Source organism: Choloepus didactylus, chromosome 3 (genome assembly GCF_015220235.1).
Source record: "Choloepus didactylus isolate mChoDid1 chromosome 3, mChoDid1.pri, whole genome shotgun sequence".
In the NCBI taxonomy this organism is placed as follows: Eukaryota; Metazoa; Chordata; class Mammalia; order Pilosa; family Megalonychidae; genus Choloepus; species Choloepus didactylus.
In genome coordinates this window covers 72,800,302-72,826,237 of record NC_051309.1, presented here as the reverse complement: position 1 = coordinate 72,826,237, position 25,936 = coordinate 72,800,302, and the positions used below count along the sequence as shown (strand labels likewise).

Sequence of the window (25,936 nt, the reverse complement as noted above, 5' to 3'; positions counted from 1 at the left end):
AAAAGCTATGGAGCTGCATGAAGGAGAAATTGAGTAACTGTTTTAACAGCAAAGAAATTCAAGACATACTTAATAATTGCAAAGTTTCACATATTGTTTCCTTATTTAAAGCAGATATAGTACAATAATTCTCCAACAATTTTATAGATTCGTGGTTCCTATGATTGACTTAAGGGTCTCTTCAGTTTAGATTCATCACACTTTAAGTTTCAGGCTAAGTTCAGATAACATCTCTCCAGCAAAACTTGCCTGACAGGAGGAGTTAAGATGGCAGCATAGAGAGTAGTGGAAGACTGTTAGTTCCCCCTGGAACAAATCATAAATGACCAAAAAACTAGTAAATAACCTGGAATAACTGAGGGGAGAAAAATGTGACTGTCCCCTCATCATCTACCAACCTGGATTGGGAAGAATGCCCAAGGTCACAGCATAAAATCTCTAAGTAAAAACTGCAGACCCATGCTGAGACCCAAGAACCAAGAGCCCCTCCCTCACAGAAGCCTTATGGTGCTAGACAGCAGCACTCTCCAAAAAAGCTAGTGTACCTCAGCCTAGCTCCAACTGGGGTTTTAATGTTAACTGCTCAATACAGGCAGCAAATGCTCAACGAGCAGACAGAGGCTTTTGGTGACAACTGACCTTGGGAGAGTCAGGGGTCATTTCTGTCTCAGGACAGGGAGCCCAGAGGATTGGGTGCTATCTCTGGTGGAGGGGTGAATCTGGAAGCTTTCTGTCCCTTTCTCTCTCTGGGGAGAAAGCCTCAGCTGTTTTCAGTCAGCAGTGCTTTGCAGTAAAGAAAGCCTCAGCCATTTTAAAATCACAGCACTTTGACCTGCAGTGTTAGAGAAACAAAGAACTTATTGATATACAGTTGACCTCTCTGGAGGGGGCATAGCTTCCCAAGAGGAAAGGGAGGGGCCCAGCTCTACTGCCTGCTTTACCAGAACAAGACCCCAAAGCCTGGGGGAGGAGAGCCACAGGCCACACCCTCTTACACTAGCCGGTGAAAAGCTGACAGGTGCACCTGCCAGGCAGAAAAGAAAAAGGTGTGCCAATCCTCTAAGAAAAACCATCAGGGAAATATATTTCCTCCTTCTGTGACCTGAGCCTGTTCTCATCTGGGAAAACCTGATTGGGATGGCCTAGGAGGTCAGAAGCCTAGACAACAGAAAACTAAAACCTACACTAAGAAAAACAAAGCTATGGCCCAGTCAAAGGAATAAATGCTTACACTTCAACAGAGATACAGAAATTTGAACAACTAATGCTAAATCAATTCAAAAAGTTTAGAGAATATTTGGTAAAAGAGATAAAGGCTATAAAGAAAACACTGGGCATACATAAGGCAGAAATCGAAAGTTGAAAAAAACAACTAGCAGAATCCATGGAAATGAAAGGCACAACACAAGAGATGAAAGACACAATGGAAACATACAACAGCAGATCTCAAGAGGCAGAAGAAAACACTCAAGAACTGGAGAACAAAACACCTGAAAGCCTACACACAAAGGAGCAGATGGAGAAAAGAATGAAAAAATATGAGCAATGTCTCCAGGAACTTAAGGATGAAACAAAGTACAAGAATGTATGTATCATTGGTGTCCCAGAAGGAGAAGAGAAGGGAAAAGGGGCAGAGGCAATAATATAGGAAATAATGAAAATTTCCCATCTTTTATGAAAGACATAAAATTACAGATCCAAAAAGCACAGTGTACTCCAAACAGAATAGATCTGAATAGGCCTACACCAAGACACTTAATAATCAGATTATCAAATGTCAAAGACAAACAGAGAATCCTGAAAGCACCAAGAGGAAAGCAATCTATCACATAAAAAGGAAGCTTAATAAGACTGGGTGGATCTCTCAGCAGAAACCATAGAGGCAAGAAGGAAGTGGTGTGATATATTTAAGATACTGAAAGAGAAAAACCACCAACCAAGAATCCTATATCCAGCAAAGCTGTCCTTCAAATATGAGGGAGATCACTCGAGTATGAGCTGCTGTAGAATTGAAGCTTTGTCTTTTCATTTTTTAAGTAAACCCTGTACCACCTTCTCTTTGGTCTTGTATGCAGGAAGGATTTATCTCATGCATATTGGTTGAGAAAAGAGAGTGTGCAATGGACAACACACCTCACTAGGAGTTCCATCTGCTGAGGTCCTGTTCTCAGCTCTGCCACTGTTAAAGCATGTGACTCTGGGGCAATCAATTACATTTCTCTGTGTCGGCTCTCATATCTTTTTTAAAAAGTAAATGAATAAAATGATCATCAACTGTGAATGTAAAGCATGTATTGTGCAGAGAACCTGAAATAAAGGAATGCCCTACAACTATCAAAAAAAAAAAAAAAAAAAATATGAGGGAGAGCTCAAAATATTTTCTGACAAACAGACAATGAGAGACTTTGTGAGCAAGACACTTGCCCTACAGGAACTACTAAAGGGAGCACTACAGAGTGACAGGAGAAGACAGGAGTGCATGGTTTGGAACACAATTTTGGGAGATGGTAGCACAACAATGTAAGTACACTGAACAAAGAAAGCAATGAATATGGTTGAGAGAGGAAGATTGGGAGCATGTGAGACACCAGAGAAAAGGAGAAAAGATAAAGAATGTGACTGTGTAACTTGGTGAAATCTAGACTGTTCAACAATTGTGATAAAATGTACAATTATGCTCTTTTATGAGGGAGAACAGGCAAATGTCAACCTTGCAAGGTGCTAAAAATGGGGAGGCATTGGGGGATGGATGCAATCAACATAAACTAGAGACTGTAACTAACAGAATCATTGTATTATGCTTCCTTTAATGTAACAAAGGTGATATACCAAGGTGAATGCAGATAAGAGGTGGGGATAGGGGAGGCATGTTAGACACTTGACATTGGTGGTGTTGTCTGACACTTTACCCTACTTAGATTTAAGGTTATTTTTCCTTTTGCTGCTTCCTAGCTGTCATTTTTTTTTCCTCTTTCTTTTTTCTTTTTCTTTTGCCTCTCTACCTTCTTTGACTCTCCCTCCTTCTTTGTGGAAGAAATGTAGATGCCCTTATATAGATAGTGGTGAAGGTGGTGAACACATAAATACATGACCATACAGAGAACCACCAATTGTTTACTTAGGATGGAATGTATGACATGTGAACAAAACCATCTTAAAAAAAAAAATGGGTTGATTACAAAACCTCGAGGGCAATATACTGAGTGAAATAAGCCAGACACATAAGGACAAATATTGCAGTCTCACTGATGAGAACTATTTATAATATGTAAACTCATAGACATGAAGTGTAAGGTACCAAGATATAGGATGAGGCTAAAGAATGGGGAGCAGTTGCTTAGTGTGATTTAGGTCTTGTTATTTTTGTGTGTGTGCTAATGAAGGTATCAGGGATTGATTTAGGTGATGAGTGTACAACTATGTAATGATACTGTGAACAATCGAAAGTACGATTTGTTTTGTATGACTGCGTGGTATGTGAATATATCTCAATAAAATGAAGATTAAAAAAATAAATAATAAAAAAAAATATGTTCTTTTATGAGGGAGAACAAGCAAATGTCAACCTTGCAAGGTGTTGAAAATGGGGAGGCATTGGGGGAGGGATGCAATCAATATAAACTAGAGACTGTAACTAACAGAATCATTGTATTATGCTTCCTTTAATGTAACAAAGGCAATATACCAAGGTAAATGCAGATAAAAGGGAGGGATAGGGAGGCAAGTTAGGCACTTGACATTGGTGGTATTGTCTGACTTTTTACTCTACTTTGATTTAAGGTTACTTTTCCTTTTGCTACTTCCTAGCTGTCATTTTTTTCCTCTTTCTTTTGCCTCTCTACCTTCTTGGACTCTCCCTCCTGCCTTGTGGAAGAAATGTAGATGCCCTTATATAGATCATGGTGAAGATGGTGAACACATAAATATGTGACCATACAGTGAACCATCAATTGTTTACTTAGGATGGAATGTATGGTGTCTGAACAAAACCATCTTAAAAAAAAATGGGTTGATGACAAAACCTCAAGGGCAATATACTGACTGAAATAAGCCAGACACATAAGGACAAATATTGCAGGGTCTCACCAATAAGAACTAATTATAATATGTAAACTCATAGTCATGAAATATAAGGTACCAAAATATAGGACAAGGCTTAAGAATGGGGAGCAGTTGCTTAGTGTGAGCAGAATGTTCAACTAGGATGAACTCAAATGTTTGGAAATGAACAGAGGTGTCAATAGCAAGTTGAGAGAATAACTAACAGTGCCAAATGGTGCATGAATGAGGTGGAAAGGGGAAGCCCAGAGTGATATATGTCACCAGAAGAAAAGTTGGAGGTCAAAAGATGGGAATGTATAAAACTGAGTCCTATGGTGGACAATGTCCATGATTAACTGTACAAATTTTAGAAAACTCTTCCATGAACCAGAACAAATGTATGACAATACAACTAGAAGTTAATAATAAAGGGGCATATAGGGAAGAAATACATGCCTATTGCAAACTATATACTACATTTACTAGTATTTCAACATTCTTTCATAAACAGTAACAAATGTACTATACCAACACTACAACTCAACAATTGAGGGGGGGTTGGTTAGAGATATGGGAGGATTTGAGTCTCCTTTTCTTTTTTTTTTTTTTTTTTTTTTTTTTTTTGGCTTTTATAAAGGGGGTTTATTTGGTTACAAAGTTACAGTCTTAAGGCCATAAAGTGTCCAAGGTAAGGCATCAACAATCTGTACCTTCACTGGAGGATGGCCAATGGCATCCGGAAAACCTCTGTTAGCTGGGAAGACATGTGGGTGGCGTCTGCTCCAGAGTTCTGGTTTCAAAATGGCTTTCTCCTGGGACGTTCCTCTCTAGGCTGCAGCTCCTCAAAAATGTCACTCTTAGTTGCTCTTGGGGCATTTGTCCTCTCTTAGCTTCTCTGGAGCAAAAGTCTGCTTTCAACAGCCATCTCCAAAATGTCTCTGTAAGCTGCAGCTCCTCTCTTAGCTCCTGTACGTTCTTCAAAGTGTCGCTCTTGGCTGTAGCTAACTCGCTCCTTCTGTCTGAGCTTATATAGTGCTCCAGTAAACTGGCCCACGCTGAATGGGCAGGGCCACACCTCCATGGAAATTACCTAATCTGAGTTATTACCTACAGTTGGGTGAGTCACATCTCCATGGAAACACTCAATCAAAGAATTACAATCTAATTGACACTAACATGTCTGCTCACACAAGACTGCATCAAAGATAATGGGGGAGATAGTACATTTAAACTGGCACAAGCCTCTACAACGCAATATGCTTAAAATTCAACTCTTCCTTTTCTTGCCAGACTTGCTTTCCCTGCAGTTTTCCCCCATCTTGGTTAATATCAAATCCATCCTGCAGGCAACGAGTTTGAAGTCATCCTTGACTTTTTTCTTTGATATACAATCCAATTCGTCTGCAGCATCTGTTGGCTCAATTTAAAAATCAGTTCCAAATCTGATTAACTCTCACGCTTTGCCTTGTAACTGCCCTGTTCAAGCCATCTCCATCACTCACCTGGAAGATTTTAGTAGCCTCTTGCTGATTAATTCTTCTCAATCCGCTTAAGCACCGTGCTCATGGGGTAGTAACACTTAAGCACCGTGCTCATGGGGTAGTAAGTGTGATATTTTTACGACATAAGTCAGATCATGTCACTGCTCTGCTCAAAACCCTGCAGGATTCCCCATTTTCACGTCATGCTGATCAAAAGCCAGAGTCTTTCCCATGTTCCACAATGACCTATGTGATCTGGCCCCTATTACCAGCTCCTAGTTCTCTCCCCCTGCTCACTTCAGCTATAAGCTGTCCTTGATGTTTATGGACATAAACAAGATGGGGAGGATGGGGTGTTTTAGGTGTTCTTTTTTGCTTTTATTTTTGTTTTTGGTTTTTTTTTTTTTTGGAGTAAGGAAAATCTTCAGAAATTGATTCTGGTGATGAATTCACAACTATATGATGGTACTGTGAATAAATGATTGTACACTTTAGATGACTGTAGGGTTTGTGAATACATCTCAATAAAACCGTATTAAAAAAATACAACATCCCTGAAGATCGGCAAAGTGATTAAAATAGAGGAAGGGGTAGCAACAGACAAGATGGAATTTAACAAAGGATTCTGAATACTGAATATCTATATACTTTTCTTTTTCTTAGTTGCTAGGGTACTAGAATAGCTAAAAGGAAAGAATTGAAATGGTGGAACTGTGACACATAGCATCCTTTGAAATTTGTTCTATAGCTACTTGTTAAATTGTAATGTGAAAGTTATCATCTTTTTTATATATGTTATATTTCACAATAAGGAAATAACTGAAACTATGGTACTATAACTCAAAACAACTTTGGACAGTTCCTATATATCTACTTGTTAAATCATACTTTGAAAGATATTACCTTTTTGTATATATATTTCATAATAAAGAAATAACTGAAACTGTGGAACTGTAACCTACAATTTTTTTGAAATTTATTAACTACTTGTTAAATTGTACTTGGAAAGTTATCACTTCTATGTATATATGTTATATTCCACACTAAAAAAAAATGATAAAAAATACAATACCAAGTCCTATTTTCAAAAACTCCTTAGTAAGCTAGGAATACAAGGAAAATTCCCAAATTGGATAAACAATCTAGCGACCAGAAACCTTTGTTAACACAATATTTCACGGTGAAACATCTGAAGCATCCTCGCTGGAAGTCAAGCCAGGGAAGTTAGCAGACCTCACGACTGTTCCACAGGAGTCAAGAAGAAGAAATAGATGATAGACAGCACTGTGCCAGGACACAGGCTGGTAGCGAGGACCACACATTGCCCAGAGCAGGTGCCCTCCTGTGACACCCGCCCAGCAGGCTGGGGACCTCTGACCCACCTCCCACCTCCCACCGGGAGAGCTGCATCAGGGTGCGCCCCCTCTCCTGACCCCTTGGCAGCCAGGGCTCTGGAGTGTGACTTAAGCTCTGTGAAGGATCGACCCACCCAGGAGTCTGGGATGAGTGACGCAGAGGTGCAGGGATCACTCCAATTAGGATTCATGTTGCCGTAGCTGTGGAGGTATCTGGTGATGGTGCCGGGGCCCTAGCCAGGGTGTTCACGCCAACAGTTGGTGGCCTGACGTCCTCCTGCATGTCCCTCAGAGGCTTCCTTTGTTCAGCCTATGTGCTGAGCCTACCTTTGTGCCTTCCTCGTGATTCTGTAAGCTACCCTTCTATCCTTCCAGTAAATTCCTTCTTTGCTTAGGACAGCCAGAGTCTTTTTCTGTTGCTTGCAATCAAGAACCTTGACTGGGATGCACTGGGGTTTCCAAGTATACAGCAGTTTAAAGCTTTTTTCCAAGTCGGGCGATGCCTAGCATTGTGGATTTCTTATGGGAATCCATTCATTCATTGTTCAACTGACATACCAAATTTTAAAGCTTTCACTTTATTTCTTATCTGGAATAATGAAAAGATTCTAAAAATTGAACAAAAATTAAGTGCAGCGATGGATGCACAGCTGTATGAGGGTAGCAGGGGCAACTGATTGTACACTTTGAATCTTTGAATAATTGTATGGTATCTGAACAATCCCAACTAAAATTAAAAAAAAAAAAAGAAGGGAGAAAAAAAAGCATTTGCCCTGATATTGTATAGGTGCATTATATTTACACTGGTGTTCTATTATCTCAGACTCAATTATGTTTTTTTCAGAGCCAAAACTTGAAGTGTGATTAAAATATTTCATTCAGCTTTCTGAGCTGAAATTCAGGGTGTAGAAGAGAAGATGGTCTTAGTGAGAATTTGTGCAGCTTTTCTTTAAAAAAGTTAGCTTCTTAAAGCCATCTGTTAATGCCCTTTTACAAAGGGTTTATTCTGTCAAGAAGCCAGTGAATTCATTTCCAATAGAGAAGACAACACTTGGCTTGGATCCATCATAAAGCATCAGTCACAGGTGTACATTTTCCATTGCATCCATATTTCAATCAACAAACTCATACTAATATATTCATCTATAAGTCGTAATTTTCAGGAAATTATAGAAATCTAATTCAGGAGTTACGTAGGGAGTTAGGACATGTATCAACTCTTACTATAATTTTTGGATTTTCATAAACATTGTAGTTGATTTCTAATGTATTAGTCTATTACCATTCTCTCAGTTGATAGTTGTTGAAAATGTTCAATTTATTAAATATCATAGCGGTTGTGCAATTTTTTTTGTTCCACTTCATTATAATAAATGCTTCTTAAAATGCTTTTAATGTGAAAAATATTGAAGTAAACAGTACAAATTCATTTGTGCTAATAGATTTTTTCCAAGAAAATACCTTAATGTAAAGCCTAAACCAAAAACATTATCCCTCAAATTATCTGGAAACACAGGAGAGTAGGATAGTGTTTACGTGTGTGTGTGTGTGTATTTGTGTGTCCTTGTATTTATGGTCCATTCTTTCACTCCATAAAGTAATTAAGAAACACAAAACATTGCACGAATATACCTCATTTATATGATTAGGATATTATAAGATATCAGTTTAAGACAGTGTTTAATAAAACACAGAATAATCAATTTTAATATGAGGATGATCCTTGATTATCTTACCACATTCACAGGAAGGCATACTCTAATGTTACCTGTTTTCACATATATATCATTTTATCAATCAAGTATTGTATGTATACAATTGTGAATCTCTATTGTAAATACAAAACATTGAAAAAAATCTAATTTCAAGTGATAGGTTTCCATCACCACTATAGTTTATCATAAATGTATTATGCTGAATCATGTAGAATATCATTTGACCCTACCTATGATACAATCTAATTATGAGGGAGTATGACAATTCTTTCTCACTACACACTCAAAAGAAACACAAAATTAATTAGTCCCTGATGCTGGACCTAGAATACCACGTTCATTCATGAATGAGAACTACATTCCCTCCACCCCAGGCCCAAGAATGTCCTACCCAGAACTGGATACCTCATCTTGAATGGCCCATGTTCTCTAATATTCATGTCTTAGGCTGGAAATTTTACCTCCAACCCAAAGCAAAGGCAAACTTCCTATTTCTGGGTCAGGCACCAGGAAACTTCAAGAGAAAAGTGTCATGCCTTTCAAATACAGAGACCTTTGTCCTGTGCTCTTAAGAAACAATTTGAGATATTAACTGCATAACTATTACTGCCGCAACTCCCAATTTTATTAGAGGCCTTCATTCTAAGATGTTTACCTTCAAAATTCAAAGCCCATGTATATGGAAATGCTGTCACTTAAATCAGTCTTGTGTGCATCCCATCTTGGTTCTATTAAAAGAGAGACTATACTTTGCACCACAAACACACAAGTGAGTGCAGAGCAGGAAGTATCAGTGTCATGATCTTGGAAACTGAGAAAATGACTCAGTAATGTTGACCACCAGTTCCCTGTGTCAGCTCTCTTCACCTAGTCAGAAATTAGAGGAAATGCTTATGAACTTTTAATGGACCTTGTCCCACCATCTGGGTCATTAGCCATCTTGTCCTTGGAATAGTCCTGGAGACTGCAGTTCATACAGTGTCACTAATTTTCCTGGAAAAACTATGATATATGTGCATATATAGCTGCTTATTCCTCTTTTTTCTCTGTCCTCAAGTGCACACATTCTGCTAAGAATATATTTCTCTCTCACATTCCCTTTATACCTGTTAAAAAGTTATATAACCAGTGAAGTACATGGCACAGCAAGAATTAATGTTTTCCTCAACATTTCTATGGACCTTGTCTTGTATAACTTTTATAATATGTATCACATACACATATGTAATGAGAAAAGTCCCTCATTTCTCTGTGTGTATTTGCCTTCCAGTTATAAAGAGAATGCTATGAGGTTATCAAGGATCCACCACGATCAGCCCGTGAAGCCCCTGGACCAAGCGGTCTTCTGGATCGAGTTTGTTATGCGCCACAAAGGAGCCAAGCACCTCAGGCCAGCTGCCCATGACCTCACCTGGTTCCAGTACCACTCTCTGGATGTCATTGGGTTCCTGCTGGCCTGTGTGGCAACTGCTATATTCTTGGTCATGAAAAGTTGTTTGTTTTTTTTTGGCTAAAATGTAGTAAAGCAGGAAAGAAGAAAAAGAGGGAATAGATACTTTCAAGTTTGTCAAATGCCTAAGTGGGACAATCCTGTTTATTTTAGTCACAACAAGCTTAATGAGAACATTTCACCTTCTTTTCTGATTTCCCATTCCAGTATCTTACTCCAGTGGCAAGACTGAGAGTTGGACAAGACCATTAGGTAATGAATGTGGCCCACTCTTCCTTCATTTTTTTTTCCAGGAGTCTTTACCTTCTTCCTTCCACTTTCTTGACACAGGGGCATTAATAATTCTTAATATACTCTGTTCATAATATCAATATTTTCATGGCTAATCTTAAGTATTATACTGAGTAGCAATATGCTGACACCTGGAGAATTGATTAACTAATTGATTAATGAAGGGAACTCAGAGATTAAATTCCCAAGTTCCCATAGACCATATAAATTGGGGACGTATAGAAGCATAGTTTGTTATGAGAAAATTCATCATTTCTTGTTTTCAATAAAAATAAGCCCTTCTGCTTGCCACATGTTACTGGAATTACAGCATAAATTGATAACTGAGACAGGACATCACAGAAGGAAAATTTCCCCACATGCCCACAGAGCTCATCTAGATTGTCTTGGCCTGTGTTTCTGCCTTCAATCAACAAATAATCTCACATGCCTTCTATGTTCTATGGGCCATTCTGAACACAGTCTTCAAACAGTAAAGAGAATCCATGAGTCATTATTTTTTCTCAGGGAGAGAGCATATCATCAATTTGTTAAAGATGAACATATCATTTGGGGAGAAATAACTATAAAAATATATAAAGAATGTTTTATTGATTTTATGCAACTTTTAATTAACAGTACAATTGATAACCTTAGATTTAAATGTCAATTTATTTTACCTTAGTATCACTAATATTCAGAATCTTTAATCACTTTTTATAATCAAAGTCATAATTTGATTATATTTTTTATAATTTTATTAAATTACATAATTTACTGTGGGAGAATAAAGACACATTTATTCTGAAAGTAAGATCATTATATTTTTGTCCACTCTCCGTCTTCTTCAAAGGTAAACTCATCAATTAATGGCTTGTTACACTAAAGATCTATATATAAGATAATGATAGATTGCTAGATGAATTACATATCATATACTTATCAATATGAAGCACAACACTATGGTAAATATCCATCTTTTAATAATTTTTGCATTAATTTAGCAGGTATATTAAAGTTTTCAGTTTGTTTACCCTCATAATTTCAATGACATGTCTACCTAAAAGTTTTAATATCAGTATTTGAAATTTTATTAGAAGATATATGACCTCCATGGGTTCACTGAAAATTATTAAATTCTTATACATTTTAATATGATATATTTGAAAATTATTTCCAGTTTTGAAACAAGTATATGACAGAAAAACGAATGCATTTCTTCTTGAATATGTACATGACTAAAAATGCAAATGAATTACTGCAAATTTTGTGTGAATTGAAAATTTATTAAATGTCATTTTAAAAAAGTAATTTACACTGATGTGTATTTTGGCTTTTACCATGTTATTCTATTTGGAGAAGAACTGTGTTTGCTGTAAGCCCAATCTGTTCTCTGCAATGAGAATGCAGAGATTTGCTGAGATGCAGTGAGAGATGGACTACTTATCCCTGGAGCTGAGATCTGCATACTTTCAGGTCTCCGAGATTGAACACTGTGGTAGCAGATATTTGGTATCACTCAATAGCCAATGCTCATGTGCCTCTCATTTTCCCCTCAATCCACCAACTGCATTTTTTTAAATTTTGGTAAAAATCACATAACATGGCATTTATCATTTAAGTATATTCTCAATGATGGGCAGCCATCACCACCCTCTAGTTCCAGAAAATTTTTATCACTCTAAGAGGAAAGCCTAACCTATTAAGCAATAATTCTCCATTCCCTACTTCCCCACATCCCCTAGCATAAAAACACTGAACTGCTTCTTTTCTAAATTGATTCATTGACTCTTATTTCTTATAAATGGAATTATTTAATATGTGACTTTTGTAGATGGCTTTTAAAAAACAGTTACTATCTCACAGTTCTAGAGGCTAGAATCCAAAAATCAAAGTGTTGGCAGGGTCATGTTCATGAAAAAACCTGTAGGAGAAAATCCTCTCTTCTGTCATCTAGCTTTTGTGTTTGCTGGCAGTACTTTGCATTCTATGATTTATAGAAACATCGCTATGTCTGTGTCAAATTTCTTCTCATGAGGAGATCTGTCATATTGGCAGGTCCCACACTAGTTTGGCCTCAATTTAACTAAACTAATTCCATTTGGAAAGAACTAATTTCCAAATAAAGTCACATTCTGAGGCACTGGGGCTTAGGACCTAGCACATTTATTTTGGGGGACACTATTCAGTCCGTAACAAAGATTATTATACAGAGACCCAAAAGATTAAGTAGAAAACCCTAAAAGACTTTGGAACTTGAGTTGTGTCTAATTTGTCTGAGTTACTAGCATGAAGACCTTACAATGGCTTAAACCACCAGAATTTATTGGCTTATGGTTTCAAGGCTAGAAGTCCAAAACCAAGGTATCATCAAGGGTTGTTTTCTTCCCAAAGACTGTAGTGCTTTGGGGTTGTCTGCCACCAGTCCATGGAGTTCCTTGGTTTGTATTTATGCTTCCCATCTTAGAGCAATGTCTTCTCCTTTCAAGTTTCTATGACTTCCGGATTCTCTTTACAAGCCTCCAGTATTACAGATTAAGACTCATCCTCATTTAGTGGGGTCACACCTTAAGTAAATATGACATCTTTATGAGGTTCTATTTACAATGGATTCACATGCCTAGGAATGAGGGTTAAGATAAAGCACATATCTGTTGGGACATATAATTCAATCTACCATGAGTGGTTAAAAAATAGTAGACATTACTCCACTGATTTACACTTATTCTACCTATTCTTTATTGTTTTCCTTTTCTGTTGAAGAGTGGTTTTGCTTTGCAAGTTTCATACATTCAGCTGTCATTGAATCTGTCAGCTCAGGCTGTTCCCCTATAATTATCTTTGAGAATTAAGCAGACATACAAGCTAACAAACAAAGGCTCACAGCGGGAAAAATTAAAAAAAAATAATTTTATTCACTGATTTTCCAATAGATACATTGTTTCACAAAACCAATGTTCAAGAAACCTGCATCAAAATCCTTAGCTTTAGACATGATTTTGATATCACATAGATTTGTTATAATTATTTTAATAATCAGTAAGCATTGTCTGAATGGGACCATACACTAGCTTCCATGGATTTAAAGTAAATAAGGCTATGAGTTTGACTTCAAGGCTACCTACAGAGATAAAAAGAAGCTATAGATCTGCAAACCACTCACTGTCACACTTTGGTACAACAGGATTATAAATAAATGCCTCTGTAAAACTGTGAGTTGAAAGCAAAAGGACAGTGCATTCTCATAGGAGATGGAGGAGGAAAAAAACATCTTCCATTAAGCAAAATTATGTACTGACCATGCATTCAGGTAACCTCTAAGAATTCTTTGAAACAGAAATCCATCTCATTTGACTTGTGGAGTGATACTAAATAATAGACGCATTCAATAATGATATTTGATTGATAGCTCAAATTCAATTACCTTTAAATTATTATGCATTTTATAGAATTACCCATTGTTTATAATTCAACTGTATGCCAATAACACAATGAAAGTAAAAGGTATGTCACTCAAAATTCCAATTAATTTTGGTTTATAATTCCTCTTATGTAACATTTCAAAGTGCTTTTATGAAATTAATTACCAAATTTGTATGATTTTGCTCAATTTAATTTTATTTTCTCCATTTCCCTCTATATTTGTTATGGTGAACCACTTCTTTAAATACAGAATTTTGGCAGATACTTTAAGCTCAGACATTCTTAAAATGTTGTCTAAAGATCATGCAAAGTGAAATCTCATGGGAGTTGTAAATCAAGACAGGATGCAGGGTATACAGAGAACACGGAATCTAGAAGACATAAACACACTGGTCCAGAAGCTGAGAGATGGGATTCTCTATCATCTCTGATCACTTCAAGCTGAGTTTTTGGTCAAAGATCTTTAGTATTAAATTGGACCTCAGACATAACTTTAAACACTAAAATGGTAGGACTCTAAAAAGAGGCTGTCCACCCTGGGATGTATGTGACTACCAATCTTTATCACAATCCTCAAGAGGGAAACATTCTCATCCGATTTTTTCTCTTTTTAATTTTTTCAGTTGCAAAACATGTTTTTTATACAGAGAAGTGGTTGACTTGATCCTTTGCAAATTAGTCATTCTTCTCCACAAAAATCCTAGCATTAACAACTAGAATCTGATTACCTTCAAATAATAGCATTAAAAGTCAACATATATGTGTGTTCATGTGTCTGTGTGACAGGGGTGGAACTTACATGTGCACTTCACATCCTGAAAGGGATTCATCATGGGTTTGAATTACTCAGAGACTTCTTACTAAGAAAATAGTGGCTTATCAGTAAAAGTGATGAGATTTGACTCAAGAGCATGAAGTGGGATCATTCAACAATATGAGTGAACCAGAGACTATAAAAAGCTGGGAGTAAGGATACATTCTTGACTGGGCACTAGAAAATCATCAATTTAAAAGGAGAGAAAAAAATGAGTAATGAATTCTCTATAGTTTGTTGTTGAATTGATGGTGAATTTGTTATTGTGAACATACACTTACATATAACTTCTTTCTGCAAATATCCTCCCTCTCTCCTTCCTACATCATCTTTCTTTTTTCATTCTTTCTCACTTTTCCTTTGCTTCCTCCTTTCCTTATTATTGCTTTCATGGCCCCTTGTTTTTGTCATTTAGAAGCCATAAATATTCTAGAGGACCTAAAGTTGTTTTTCCCTACTTTACCAGAAAATTAGTGGTTAACGGTGCAATTTTCCCATTATGCTTACATGCTAATTACCTCCACTCATCCTTCCTTGTTTTCTCCAGGAAGAACCACTACATTATGTGAGATTATGGAGAAAGCTGAAATTTGGCTAATCAGAACATATTGGGATTTTGAATTTCCTCATCCGTACTTATCCAATTTTTAATTTTTGGAGGATTGCACTGAAAACCTGCCAATCTATTATGTCTATTATGGTGGAGAATTTTATTTATCTTTAATATGATACCTGATTTTCCTCTAAAGATTATATCCTCAATAACAGAGACATGTACTGGACATCTTTGGTTTGCCACTCCAGATCCATTTTTCCATGTCATAGGTGCTCTTATGAGTGATTTTAGGACTTTCAGAATTTAGAAAGAGGATTTAAGTTGAAGAGAGATATGACTGAAGTGGCATCTAAAAATGTCAGTGTGGATATAGTGTGGACAATGTGTTGGAGGGGCAAGAAATTAGAACAAGGAAGATCACTAAGGAGTCTGCTTTAGTTGTCCTGAAAATAATGATGAATATCAAAATAAGTGTATTTTCCATGATAGGATATATATACAAATAGAAAGATAGATAGATAGATAGATAGATAGATAGATAGATAGATAGATGATAGATAGATAGATAGATAGATATAGATATAGACAGATAATTTGTTGAGACACTTTGAGGGTAAATTCCACATTTTGGTGAGGGAGAGGAAGTAAGTGTTGAGGGGAGAGATGGAGTTAATTGAGGACTCATGGCTATCCATCTTGTGGGGTATTTGGGATAGCAATGCTTCAAATGAAATATTAAACACATGGAGGAAAATCTAATTTAGATGAATATAGTGTGTTCAATTTGGGACTTATATTAAAGAGAAAATGGGATTTTTAGGTGGATTTTTCTTAGAGCCATTTGGTAAATACAAGGTCTCAGTCTCCACAAACAGCAATGGAAATAGATTGGAATCTTCAGAAAAGTAGAATTAGAATGCATGTAAATGAGAGACACAAATGTTGACTTGGTCATTACAAAAATGATTGCAGGTGTTTTGGGAGTGAAAAAGAAAATTGTATTACATTACAAAATTCTTCAAAGAACAAATATGGAGTAGTCAGAATGCTGGAAGGAAAAAAGTATTAAGAAGCAAAAGAGACTAATAGATAAGCATCATAAAAATACTGTATTAACTATTAAGAGGGAATGAAGTCATGGTTTCTTATTTACTTGGGTTTCTCTTTAGGAAAGCTTTCATGGCAAATAGTGTATCCAGAAAAGTTATTTTATATTTATGTGTGAAATATTTAATCTGAGTGATGAAATATCATCATCTAACTAGAGACAAAGAGACGCAGCATTTTCTATGGCTTTCTAAATATTATCCTATTTTATATTATTATGTTTATCCTTCAATCACTTTTCACAAATTCATACACATGCACACACCCTCCCATCACCATTACCACCACCAATGAATCATATTATTCCATAAAATTAACTCAGAAAGTGCTAAAAGAGGGGAAAAATAATTTCTTCCCAAGTTAACTTACCCATTGTTATAGAATTTTGGACCATATGCCTATTAATCATAGTTTTAGTTCATCTGAAAGAATTATGCCAGTCATTGGATACATAGAACAAAAAAGAAAAACAAACAAACAAACAAAAATAAACAAACATTGGGATGTAGTAAAATCAGATAAGATCAAGTTTCCCTTATAATTTTTATCATCTTTAATTGAGAAATATGGTAATTCCATACTACTACAAATATTTGCACAGGGAATGCATAGCATATCTCTGGAGGGTGACAATCACATGGAACATTTTGTGAAAGGGTCCAACTCCAGATTTACAGTGCCAAGTTATACACTGTACATGACTAATCAGGAAGTTTTGTCTACAGAGCAATTTATATGTAAATTATGGAATAAGTCTAACTTAAGGGCATGCAGCTAGTGTCCCACACAGTGGGAGTTTTACATATCAGCAAACAGAAAAGCACAGCCTCATATATGTTATTTATTACACAGCAGCATTAACCTTGTTACCTCCTTTTAAAATATATTACTTTATATCCTATTTCTAACAAATATCTTCTCAGCCCTATTAATCAGATAATCCCTAAACGTAAGGAAAGCACTCGGGAAGCCCTTGCTGAAATAACATAGATCCATTTAGCAGTAGTTTACTGGATATAAACTGATATGCTAATTATTTCAAAAGCCTGTTGAGTACCCTATTTTAGGCTTCCTTCTGTGAATATTTTTACTAGTTTGCAAACAACTCAAATGTGTGATAAAATTAAATGGGGAAGTAACTGTGTCCATCAGCCATGAAAAGAGCTTCCTTGTGTATAATGGCTTTATTCCATGACTTTCCTAGTAATCAGTGAATTTATACTTAATCCACAGTTTTAGACATATATTTCCTCTTAAAAGAACATATGGTTCTGTGTGTCAGAACACAGAAAGAGACCAACAGTGCCTTTGACACTTCCCTTGATTTTTCCTGTATAGAAGTGTAGGTGAAATTTTATTTTCCATGATACTGCATCTTTGTAATAAAGAAAATTTCTCTGCAGGAAATGGAAGAGTTTGTCCAGAGCACAAGTGAAGACAGTGTTGTGATGTTTTCTCTGGCACCAAAACCTCACAGAAGAAAAGACCAATCTCATTGCCTTAGCCCTTGCTCAGATTCCCAGAAGTTCTGTATGACCTCCTATCCTGGCAGTCAGTACTCCACCAATTGGAAAGAGAATGTGACTAATACTGATCATTCCAAACAAATGATGAATTTCATTATACAACTAGCATAACTGGATAGATAATAATTCATGAAACATTAATTTAATCTGTTTAGCACATTTAATCATTTTCTTACTCAACCTTGCAATGATAGAAGGGGAGAGAAAAAGGAAAAGAGGGAGGGATACAAGGAGGGGGAAATGGTAAAAGAAAAGAAAAGCAAACATATCAAAACAGACTAAGAGGAAATTCCAGGGAAGATGGCAGAGCAGGCAGCTCCAGGACTCACCTTTGTCCAAACTGTTCTGGGGCTCTGGAGGCAAAGGAAGCGCTGTATACTGTCCAAGGATGAGTGGAAGGAAGAGGCTGAGAAACTACAGTAAAGAACCATGAGTAGCTTGGTCTGTGGTGGCTGCCAGGATCAATCCCTCTTGAGATGGGCTGCCTGGAATCTGGTCCCTGGCAGGTTGCTGCAGCTGGAGAGGGACATGGAAGTCCTCTTCCCCAAGAATGGGGGGAGGAGGGCATAGTGAGCACTGATCTCAGTTTTGATCACTTAATTTAGATTGCTGGATCCTGCCTCTGAGCTGCAGTTTCAGCCAACCCAAGACAGGGACAGCCATGGCCATTGTTTCAACCCTACCCCAGACAGGGGCATAGGTGGTGGAGGTTTAAAGAAACAATGCCTGCCTAGGGTTGCAAGGAACAGTTTGCTAAAGAGTGTCATCTACTGGGCTGGTCAAGAAAGCACAAATTTGCAGATTTATCAAAAAGGATATTGCTGCCTTTTCTGACCCTCTCCAAAGTGCCCTTGGAGCTGATCTAAGGGCTTTTGTGGGTCATTGACCCTGTAGGGGATAAGAAATACAGACTTTGGAAAGTCCTCTCCAGACTGACCCTCCTCCCAAAATTTGCCCTCCAGGCAAAAACAGATGAAGACAACAAAAAGAGTACAAAAAAATTACAGAGGCCAAATAAAAAGACAGAACAAATCAAGATTTTCAGAGAAGGAACAGAGAAAAGGAAGCTTATCCTTGGGGTAAAACAATTGCAAAAATAGTGTAATCATAAAAATTGTATGACATATCCAGGGCAATAATCATATGAAGAAGAACTAAAAAAAATAATTAGCTAAACATGGACAATTCTAAGGGTCTAGAATATGTTGAACCAAATATCAAATATGAGCCTTAACACAAAGCTAATAAACAACAAAACCCAAGGCAAGAGAAAGAAACTTGTCTTCAGAGTAAACTCATCAAAATAATCAGGTGCCTAGATATCAGCAAAAAAAGTACAAACCATATTAAGAAATAGGACAATATGGCCCAGTCAAAGGAATAAATTAAAACTTCAGAGGAAACAAAGAATTTGGAACAACCAATCAAAGATGTTCAAAAAAATCCCCTAAATCAATTCAAGAGATAAAGGAAAGTATGGCTAAAGAGATAAAGAATATTTACAGGATACTAGGTGGGCATAAAGAAGAATTTGAAAGTATAAGAAGAAACATAACAGAAATTGTGGGGATTAAAGGCACAATAGAAGAGACTAAAAATACACTGGAGGCATACAACAGCAAATTTAAACAGACAGAAGAAAGAATCATTGAATTTAAAGACAGGAATTAGAAATCATATAGTCAGAAGAAAAGATAGAGAAAAGAATAGAAAAAAAAGAGAGCAGTATCTCAGGGACATGAGTGAGAATGTGAATCACACAAACATATGCATCATGGGTGTCCCAGAAGGGCAGGAGAATGGAAAATAGGCAGAAAGACTATTTGAGAAATAATGACAGAAAATTTCCCAACTCTTGTGAAAGACATAAATATACATGTCAAAGAAGAACAATGTACAAAAACAGAAAAAAATTCTAATAGACCTGTTGCAAGACATATACTAATCAGAATATCAACTGCCAAAGACAAAGAGAGAATCCTTAAAGCAGCAAGAGAAAAGTGGTTCATCATATACAAGGGAAATGCAATAAGATTAAATGCTGATTTCTGATCAGAAACCATGGAAGTGAGAAAACAGTGGTATGATATATCTAAGGTACTGAAAGAGATAAATTGCCCAGCAAAAATTCTTTATCTGACAAAATTGTACTTCAAAACTGAGGGAGAGATATTGGGGGAAGATGGCAGAGTGGTGAAGTGTGGGTTGCAGTTACTCCTCAGCAGCAGTTGGTAGAAAGCCAGGAAATGCATGGACCAGACACTGCAGAGGAATTTGAGATTGGACTTACTTCATACAACACTCATGAATGCATGGAACAGCTGAGATCAGCAAAATCTGTAAGTTCTCATGACCAAGGGGCATGCACCCCTCCCTGCCAGGCACAATCCTGTGGGAGGAGGGGCCATCAGTGCTGGGAACCAGGAAGGAGAACAGAAACTCCAATTATAGATAAACTGAGATCAGACACTTGAAAATCTGGGAGCAGTCAGCCCAGCAGAAAGGAGATAGGGCTAGCAAGGCAGTAAATAAATAAATAAATAAATAAATAAATAAATAAATAAACAAACAAACAAACAAACAAAATAAAAACAGAGACTTTTTGGAGTTCAGGTGAACATAATATGGAGAAGGACAGGGCTCAAACAGAATCAGGCACATATGCAAATCCAGGGGGTGAGAGCCATTGTCTGAAAAGCCAGCTTTTCTGCTTTCTTGATTGTTCCTTAATCACCCTCAACTCCTTGTCTTTTAGCATTTCAATAGCCCATCAAATCTGCAAGGACTATAAGTAGTCCATACTGAGCTCTTCTTTTTCTTTTTCTTTTTTTTTTTAATCTTCTCTTTTTCTAAAACAATTATTCTCAGAAGCCTGTTACAGAAAGCCTCAAAGACTTGCAGTCTGGGCCCAGGCAGGAACAGAGCTAAGAAAGCTTTGAGAGACAAAGCAATAAGTCTAGTGGCAGAGAAAATTTGCTAAACACCATAACTTCCCAAGAAAGGGGGAGCATGGACCAGCTCCAGTGGTAGACCTCCTTTTGGAAACTCAGATCCTAGGGGCTGGAATTCAGAAACCAGCTTCAGTCAGTGACACACCCAAAAGGGTCAGGGTCACCTGGAGAACTAAAGGCTCCACACCTTCTTACACTGGTGGGGGAACTGAGAGCTGGCAAGCACCACCTGCTGTACAGCATAGGGGAAGCACAGAGTCTAAAGGCCTCACAGGAGGGTCTCATTCTCAAGGAAACTCCATACCCTCCTCTTGAGACCTGGGCCTCTCTGGACTGGTAAAACCTGACTGGGGTTGACCATATCTGAGAAGATCACTACACAAAAAGCTTACATAGAGACAGGACAAGAAACAGAAAAACAAGAGGTGAAAAATGCTGATCAACAAAACAAAATCTAAGTTAAAGTTCTAGAACCCAGCTAAACTGAAAACAATGGTTATAGAACAAAGCCAACAAACAAGAAAACTTTGGGTAAAAGAGTGAAAACAAGCTCTGGAATAAACTAATCAAGAAACTCAGAAGCCTAGATATTTTAAGATAATGAGCCATACAAGGAAACAAAAATATGGACCAGCCAAAGGAAAAAACTAATAGTTCAACTGAGATACAGGAGTTGAAGCAATTATTGCTAAATCAGTTCAATGAACTGAAGGAAGAACTAATTGGAGATGTTCAAACAAATCTAAATCAATTCAAAAATCAAGTCAATGAACTGAGAGAAGACATAGCAAAAGAGATGAAGGATATAAGGAGGACACAGGATGACCATAAGGAAGAATCCATAAACTTGAAAAAGAAAAGAATAGGACTTATGGAAATGAAGGACATAATGGAGGAGATGAAAAAGAGAATGGAGGGATACAATAGATTTGAATAGGCAGAAGAAAGTATCAGTGAATTGGAAGACCAGACATCTGAATTCACACACACAAAAGAACAGATGGTGAAAAATATGGAAAAATATGAGCAGGGTCTTAGACAGCAGAGTGACAACATGAAATGCACAAATATACATGTTATGGGTGTCCCAGAGGGAGAAGAGAGGGAAAAGGGGGCAGAAAGAATAATAGACAAAATAATCTCTGAAAATTTCACAATTCTTATGAAAGACATAAAAGTAGAGATTCAAGAAGTACAGCACACCCCAAATAGCATAGACCCCAATTGACCTACTCCAAGACACTTACTGATCAGACTGTCCAATGTCAAAGACAAAGAGAGAATTCTGAAAACAGCAAGAGAAAAGCAGTCCATCACATACAAGGGAAGCTTGATAAGACTATGTACAGATTTCTCTGCAGAAACCATGGAGGCAAAAACACAGTGGTATGATATATTAAAGATACTGAAAGACAATAACTGCCAACCAAGAATTCTATATCCAGCAAAACTGTCCTTCAAAAATGAGGGGGAGATTAAAATATTTTCAGAAAAATGGACACTGAGTTTGTGAACAAGAGACTGGTGCTACAAGAAATACTAAAAGGAGTGCTACAGACTTATAGGAAAAGAAAGAAGAAAGAGGTTTGGAGAAGAGTGTAGAAATGAAGAGTTTCAGGGAGGGTAAAAAGAGAGAGAGGAAAAAATAAGACATCACAAAACACAAAATGATAGAAGAAAGTACGGCCCTTACAGTAATAACACTAAATGTTAATGGATTAAATTCCTCAATAAAAAGATACAGAATGGCAGAATGGATTAAAAAACTGGACCCATATATAAGCTGTCTATAAGAAACTCAACTTAGACAGAAGGACAAAAATAGGCTGAAAATGAAAGGTTGGAAAAAGATATTTCATGCAAACAACAACCAGAAAAAAAGTGGGAGTAGCTATATTAACATCAAAGTAGACTTCAAAGTAAAAGAATTAAAAGAGACAAAGAAGGACACTGTATATTAATAAAAGGCTCAATTCATCAAGAAAATATAACAATCATAAATATTTATGCACCAAGCCACAGGGCCCCAAAATTCATGAGGCAAACACTCAGAATACTGAAAAGAGAAGTAGATAACATGATAATAATAGTTGGAGACTTTAATACACTGCTCTCACCAATGGATAGAACATCTAGACAGAGGATCAACAAGGAAATGGGGATGATGAATTGTATGATAAATGAACTGGACTTGACAGACATATATAGAACACTACACCCCACACCAGCAGGATACACATTTTTCTCAAGTGCTCATGGAACATTCTCTAGGATAGACCACATGTTGGGTCACAAAGCAACTCTCAACAAATTGAAAAATATTGATATTATATAAAACACTATCTCAGATCATAATGGAATGAAGTTAGAAATAAATAACAGGCAGAAGATTGTAAAATTCACATATATATGGAGACTAAACAACACACTCTTAGAAAACCAGTGGGTAAAGGAAGAAATTACAAGAGAAATTACTAAATACCTCAAGGCAAATGACCATGAAAACACAACATATCAAAACTTATGGGATGCAGCACAGGTGGTGCTGAGAGAGAAATTTATTTCCCTAAATGCCTAAATTAAAAGAAAGGAGAGAGCAAAATTTGAGGAATTAACTGTCCACCTGGAGGAACTAGAGAAATAACAGTAAAAAACACCAAAGCAAACAGAAGGAAAGAAATAACAGAGATTGGAGCAAAAATAAATGAAACTGAGAACAGGAAAACAATAAAGAGAATCAACAAAACCAGAAGCTCATTCTTTGAGAAAGTCAACAAAATTGATGGAGCCCTAGCTAGGCTAACAAAAAAAAAAAAAAAAAAATAGAGTAAGTGGATGCAAATAAATGCAATCAGAAATGGGAAGGGAAACATAATTACTGACCCTGCAGAAATAAAGGACATGATGAGAAGACACTATGAGCAACTAAATGCTAATAAACTGGACAGCTTACATGAAATGGCCATCTCCCTAGAAAAGCATAAACAAACAACATTGACCCAAGAAGAAATAGACAACTTCAACAAACCAGTCACAAGCAAAGAGACTGAGTCACTCATCAAAAAGCTCCCATAAAAGAAAATCCCAGGCCAAGATGGCTTCAGATGGAAAGGAAAACAATCCAATTAAAAATGGGCAAAATACATGGACAGATGCTTTTCTGAAGAGGAAATACAAATGGCTCAAAAACATACAAAAACATACAAAAAATGCTCAACTTCACTGGTTATTAGAGAAATGCAAACCAAAACCACAATGAGATATCATCTCACATCTACCAGGGTGGCAAGTACCCAAAAAAACAGAAAATTACAAGTGTTGGAGAGGATATGGAGAAAGAGGCACATTTATGCACTGCTGGTGGGAATGTAGAATGGTGCAACCACTCTGGAAGACAGTGTGGAGGTTCCAGGAAGATAAGTACAGACCTGCCATATGATCCAGCTATTTCATTGCTAGGTATATACTCACAGGACCTGAAAGTTAAGGCATAATTGGGCATTTGTAAACCAATGTTCATTGCAGCATTTTTCATGATTGCCAAGAGATGGAAGCAGCCCAGATGTCCATCAGTGGACAAGTGGATAAACAAACTGAGGTATATGCACATGATGGAATATTACGGAGCTGTAAGACAGAACAAAGATGTGGGAACATATAATAACATGGATGAACCTTGAGGGCATTATGTTGAGTGAAGTTAGCCAGAAACAAAAGGACAAATACTGTATGGTCTCTCTAATATGAACTAACATTAGTGAGCAAACTTTGAGAGTTAAAAGCTGATAACACAGACTACCAGGAGGTAGAAAGAGGGTAGAGATCAGTCATTTGATGCTGAAGGACTACAAATTGTTCAGCAGAATTGCTTGTATAGATCCAGAAATAGAGAGCATACTACTGTGTGATTGTATCACAATATTGTAATACATGAACAAAGATGTCTGTGCATAAAGCTGAAAGAGGTGGGGTAGGAGAATGTATGACACCAGAGATAATGAAAAATGATGAAGACTGGGACTGTATAACTTGGCAAAAACTGGAGTGGCCAATGACTGTTACTAAATGTACAAATATAAAAATGTTATCACATGTGGGAGAACAAATAAATGTCAACAATGCAGAGTGTTTGAAAAAGGGATGGTATTTGGGAAAAAAAAACGTAAAGCAAACTGGAGTCTATGGTCAACAGTAACATTGTAATATGCTTCCATTAAATGTAACAAAGGCAATATACCAAAGTTAAATATGTACAAGAGCAGGGTATAAGGGAGGGATATCAGATTCTTGGTAGTGGTGTCATTTTCTGTCCTTACAATTATATTGTATTGCATGACATTCTATTTATCTTTTTATTATCATTTTTATTATCCACCAAAAAAACTTTTTTGTAGTAATAAATATGTTCAAGTGTTGACTGTGGTGATAAATGTACAATTATATGATCATACCATGAACAACTGATTGTACACTGTGGATAATTGTATGCTATGTGAATATATCTTTAAAAATTGTAGGAAAAATTATAAATATGGGTAAAAGTGCTGGAAAAAACATGGAGAGAGGGATGTACCTAATTTACTGTTGATGAGGAAGCCAAATGGTCTAGCCTTTCTGGAGGTCACTGTGGTGGCTCTACAAGAAGCTAAGTATGTGGGGGCCATAAGGTCCTTCACCTCATTATGGGGTACTTACTTGGAAGATCTAAGGGCAAAGACATGAATGAACAATTGCACATTGGTGTTTATGGAGGCAGAATTCATGATTTGCAGTAGGTGGAGGTGGCCTAAGGGTAGACTGACTAAGGAAAATAATGGTGAATTGTGGTGCATGCATACAATGGAATATTGAGCAACTATGAGAAGGAGTGAAGTTGTGAGGCAAGCAATGAGGTGAATGGATCCTGTAGACAGCATTTTAAGTGAAGTACACCAGAAAAAAAAGGCAAACACTATAATGCCTCACCAATATAGAATAACTACAATATGTAAACTCAGAATTGAATCTTAGAGCACAGCCTAACAGGGAAACAATTACTGTAATGATCTCTGAATTGCAAGCCCTTACAGCAGTTTAATCTATTCCTGAATTGTAATGGCTGTCTCCAAACTCTGAGATGTTGATCCGTTTGTGTATAACCTGATTGGTCTCTGGAACATTAGGTATCTGTGTGACACCTGAAACTCAGAGCTAGTGTTTGACAGATATGAATGTCAGTATTAATGCCTACAGCAACGGTTTAAAAAC

The 25,936-nt window shown here is 36.9% G+C and overlaps 1 protein-coding gene and 1 long non-coding RNA gene across 3 annotated transcripts in view; both read left to right on the top strand.

The window, feature by feature from the left end:
• Positions 1 to 11,021, top strand: part of LOC119529473 — a 35,331-nt gene extending 24,310 nt beyond the window's left edge. For both annotated transcript variants that reach the window (XR_005215872.1, XR_005215873.1), the window contains exon 4: positions 9,863 to 11,021. This is a non-coding gene — a long non-coding RNA (uncharacterized LOC119529473). The remainder of the gene's footprint in view (positions 1 to 9,862) is intronic.
• The window catches only part of LOC119530298 (UDP-glucuronosyltransferase 2A3-like), a 352,297-nt gene that overhangs the window by 28,100 nt on the left and 298,261 nt on the right, over positions 1 to 25,936 (top strand). The window contains exon 3 of the mRNA XM_037831437.1: positions 15,097 to 15,181. Within this exon, the coding sequence (XP_037687365.1) occupies positions 15,097 to 15,181 (85 nt within the window). The remainder of the gene's footprint in view (positions 1 to 15,096; positions 15,182 to 25,936) is intronic.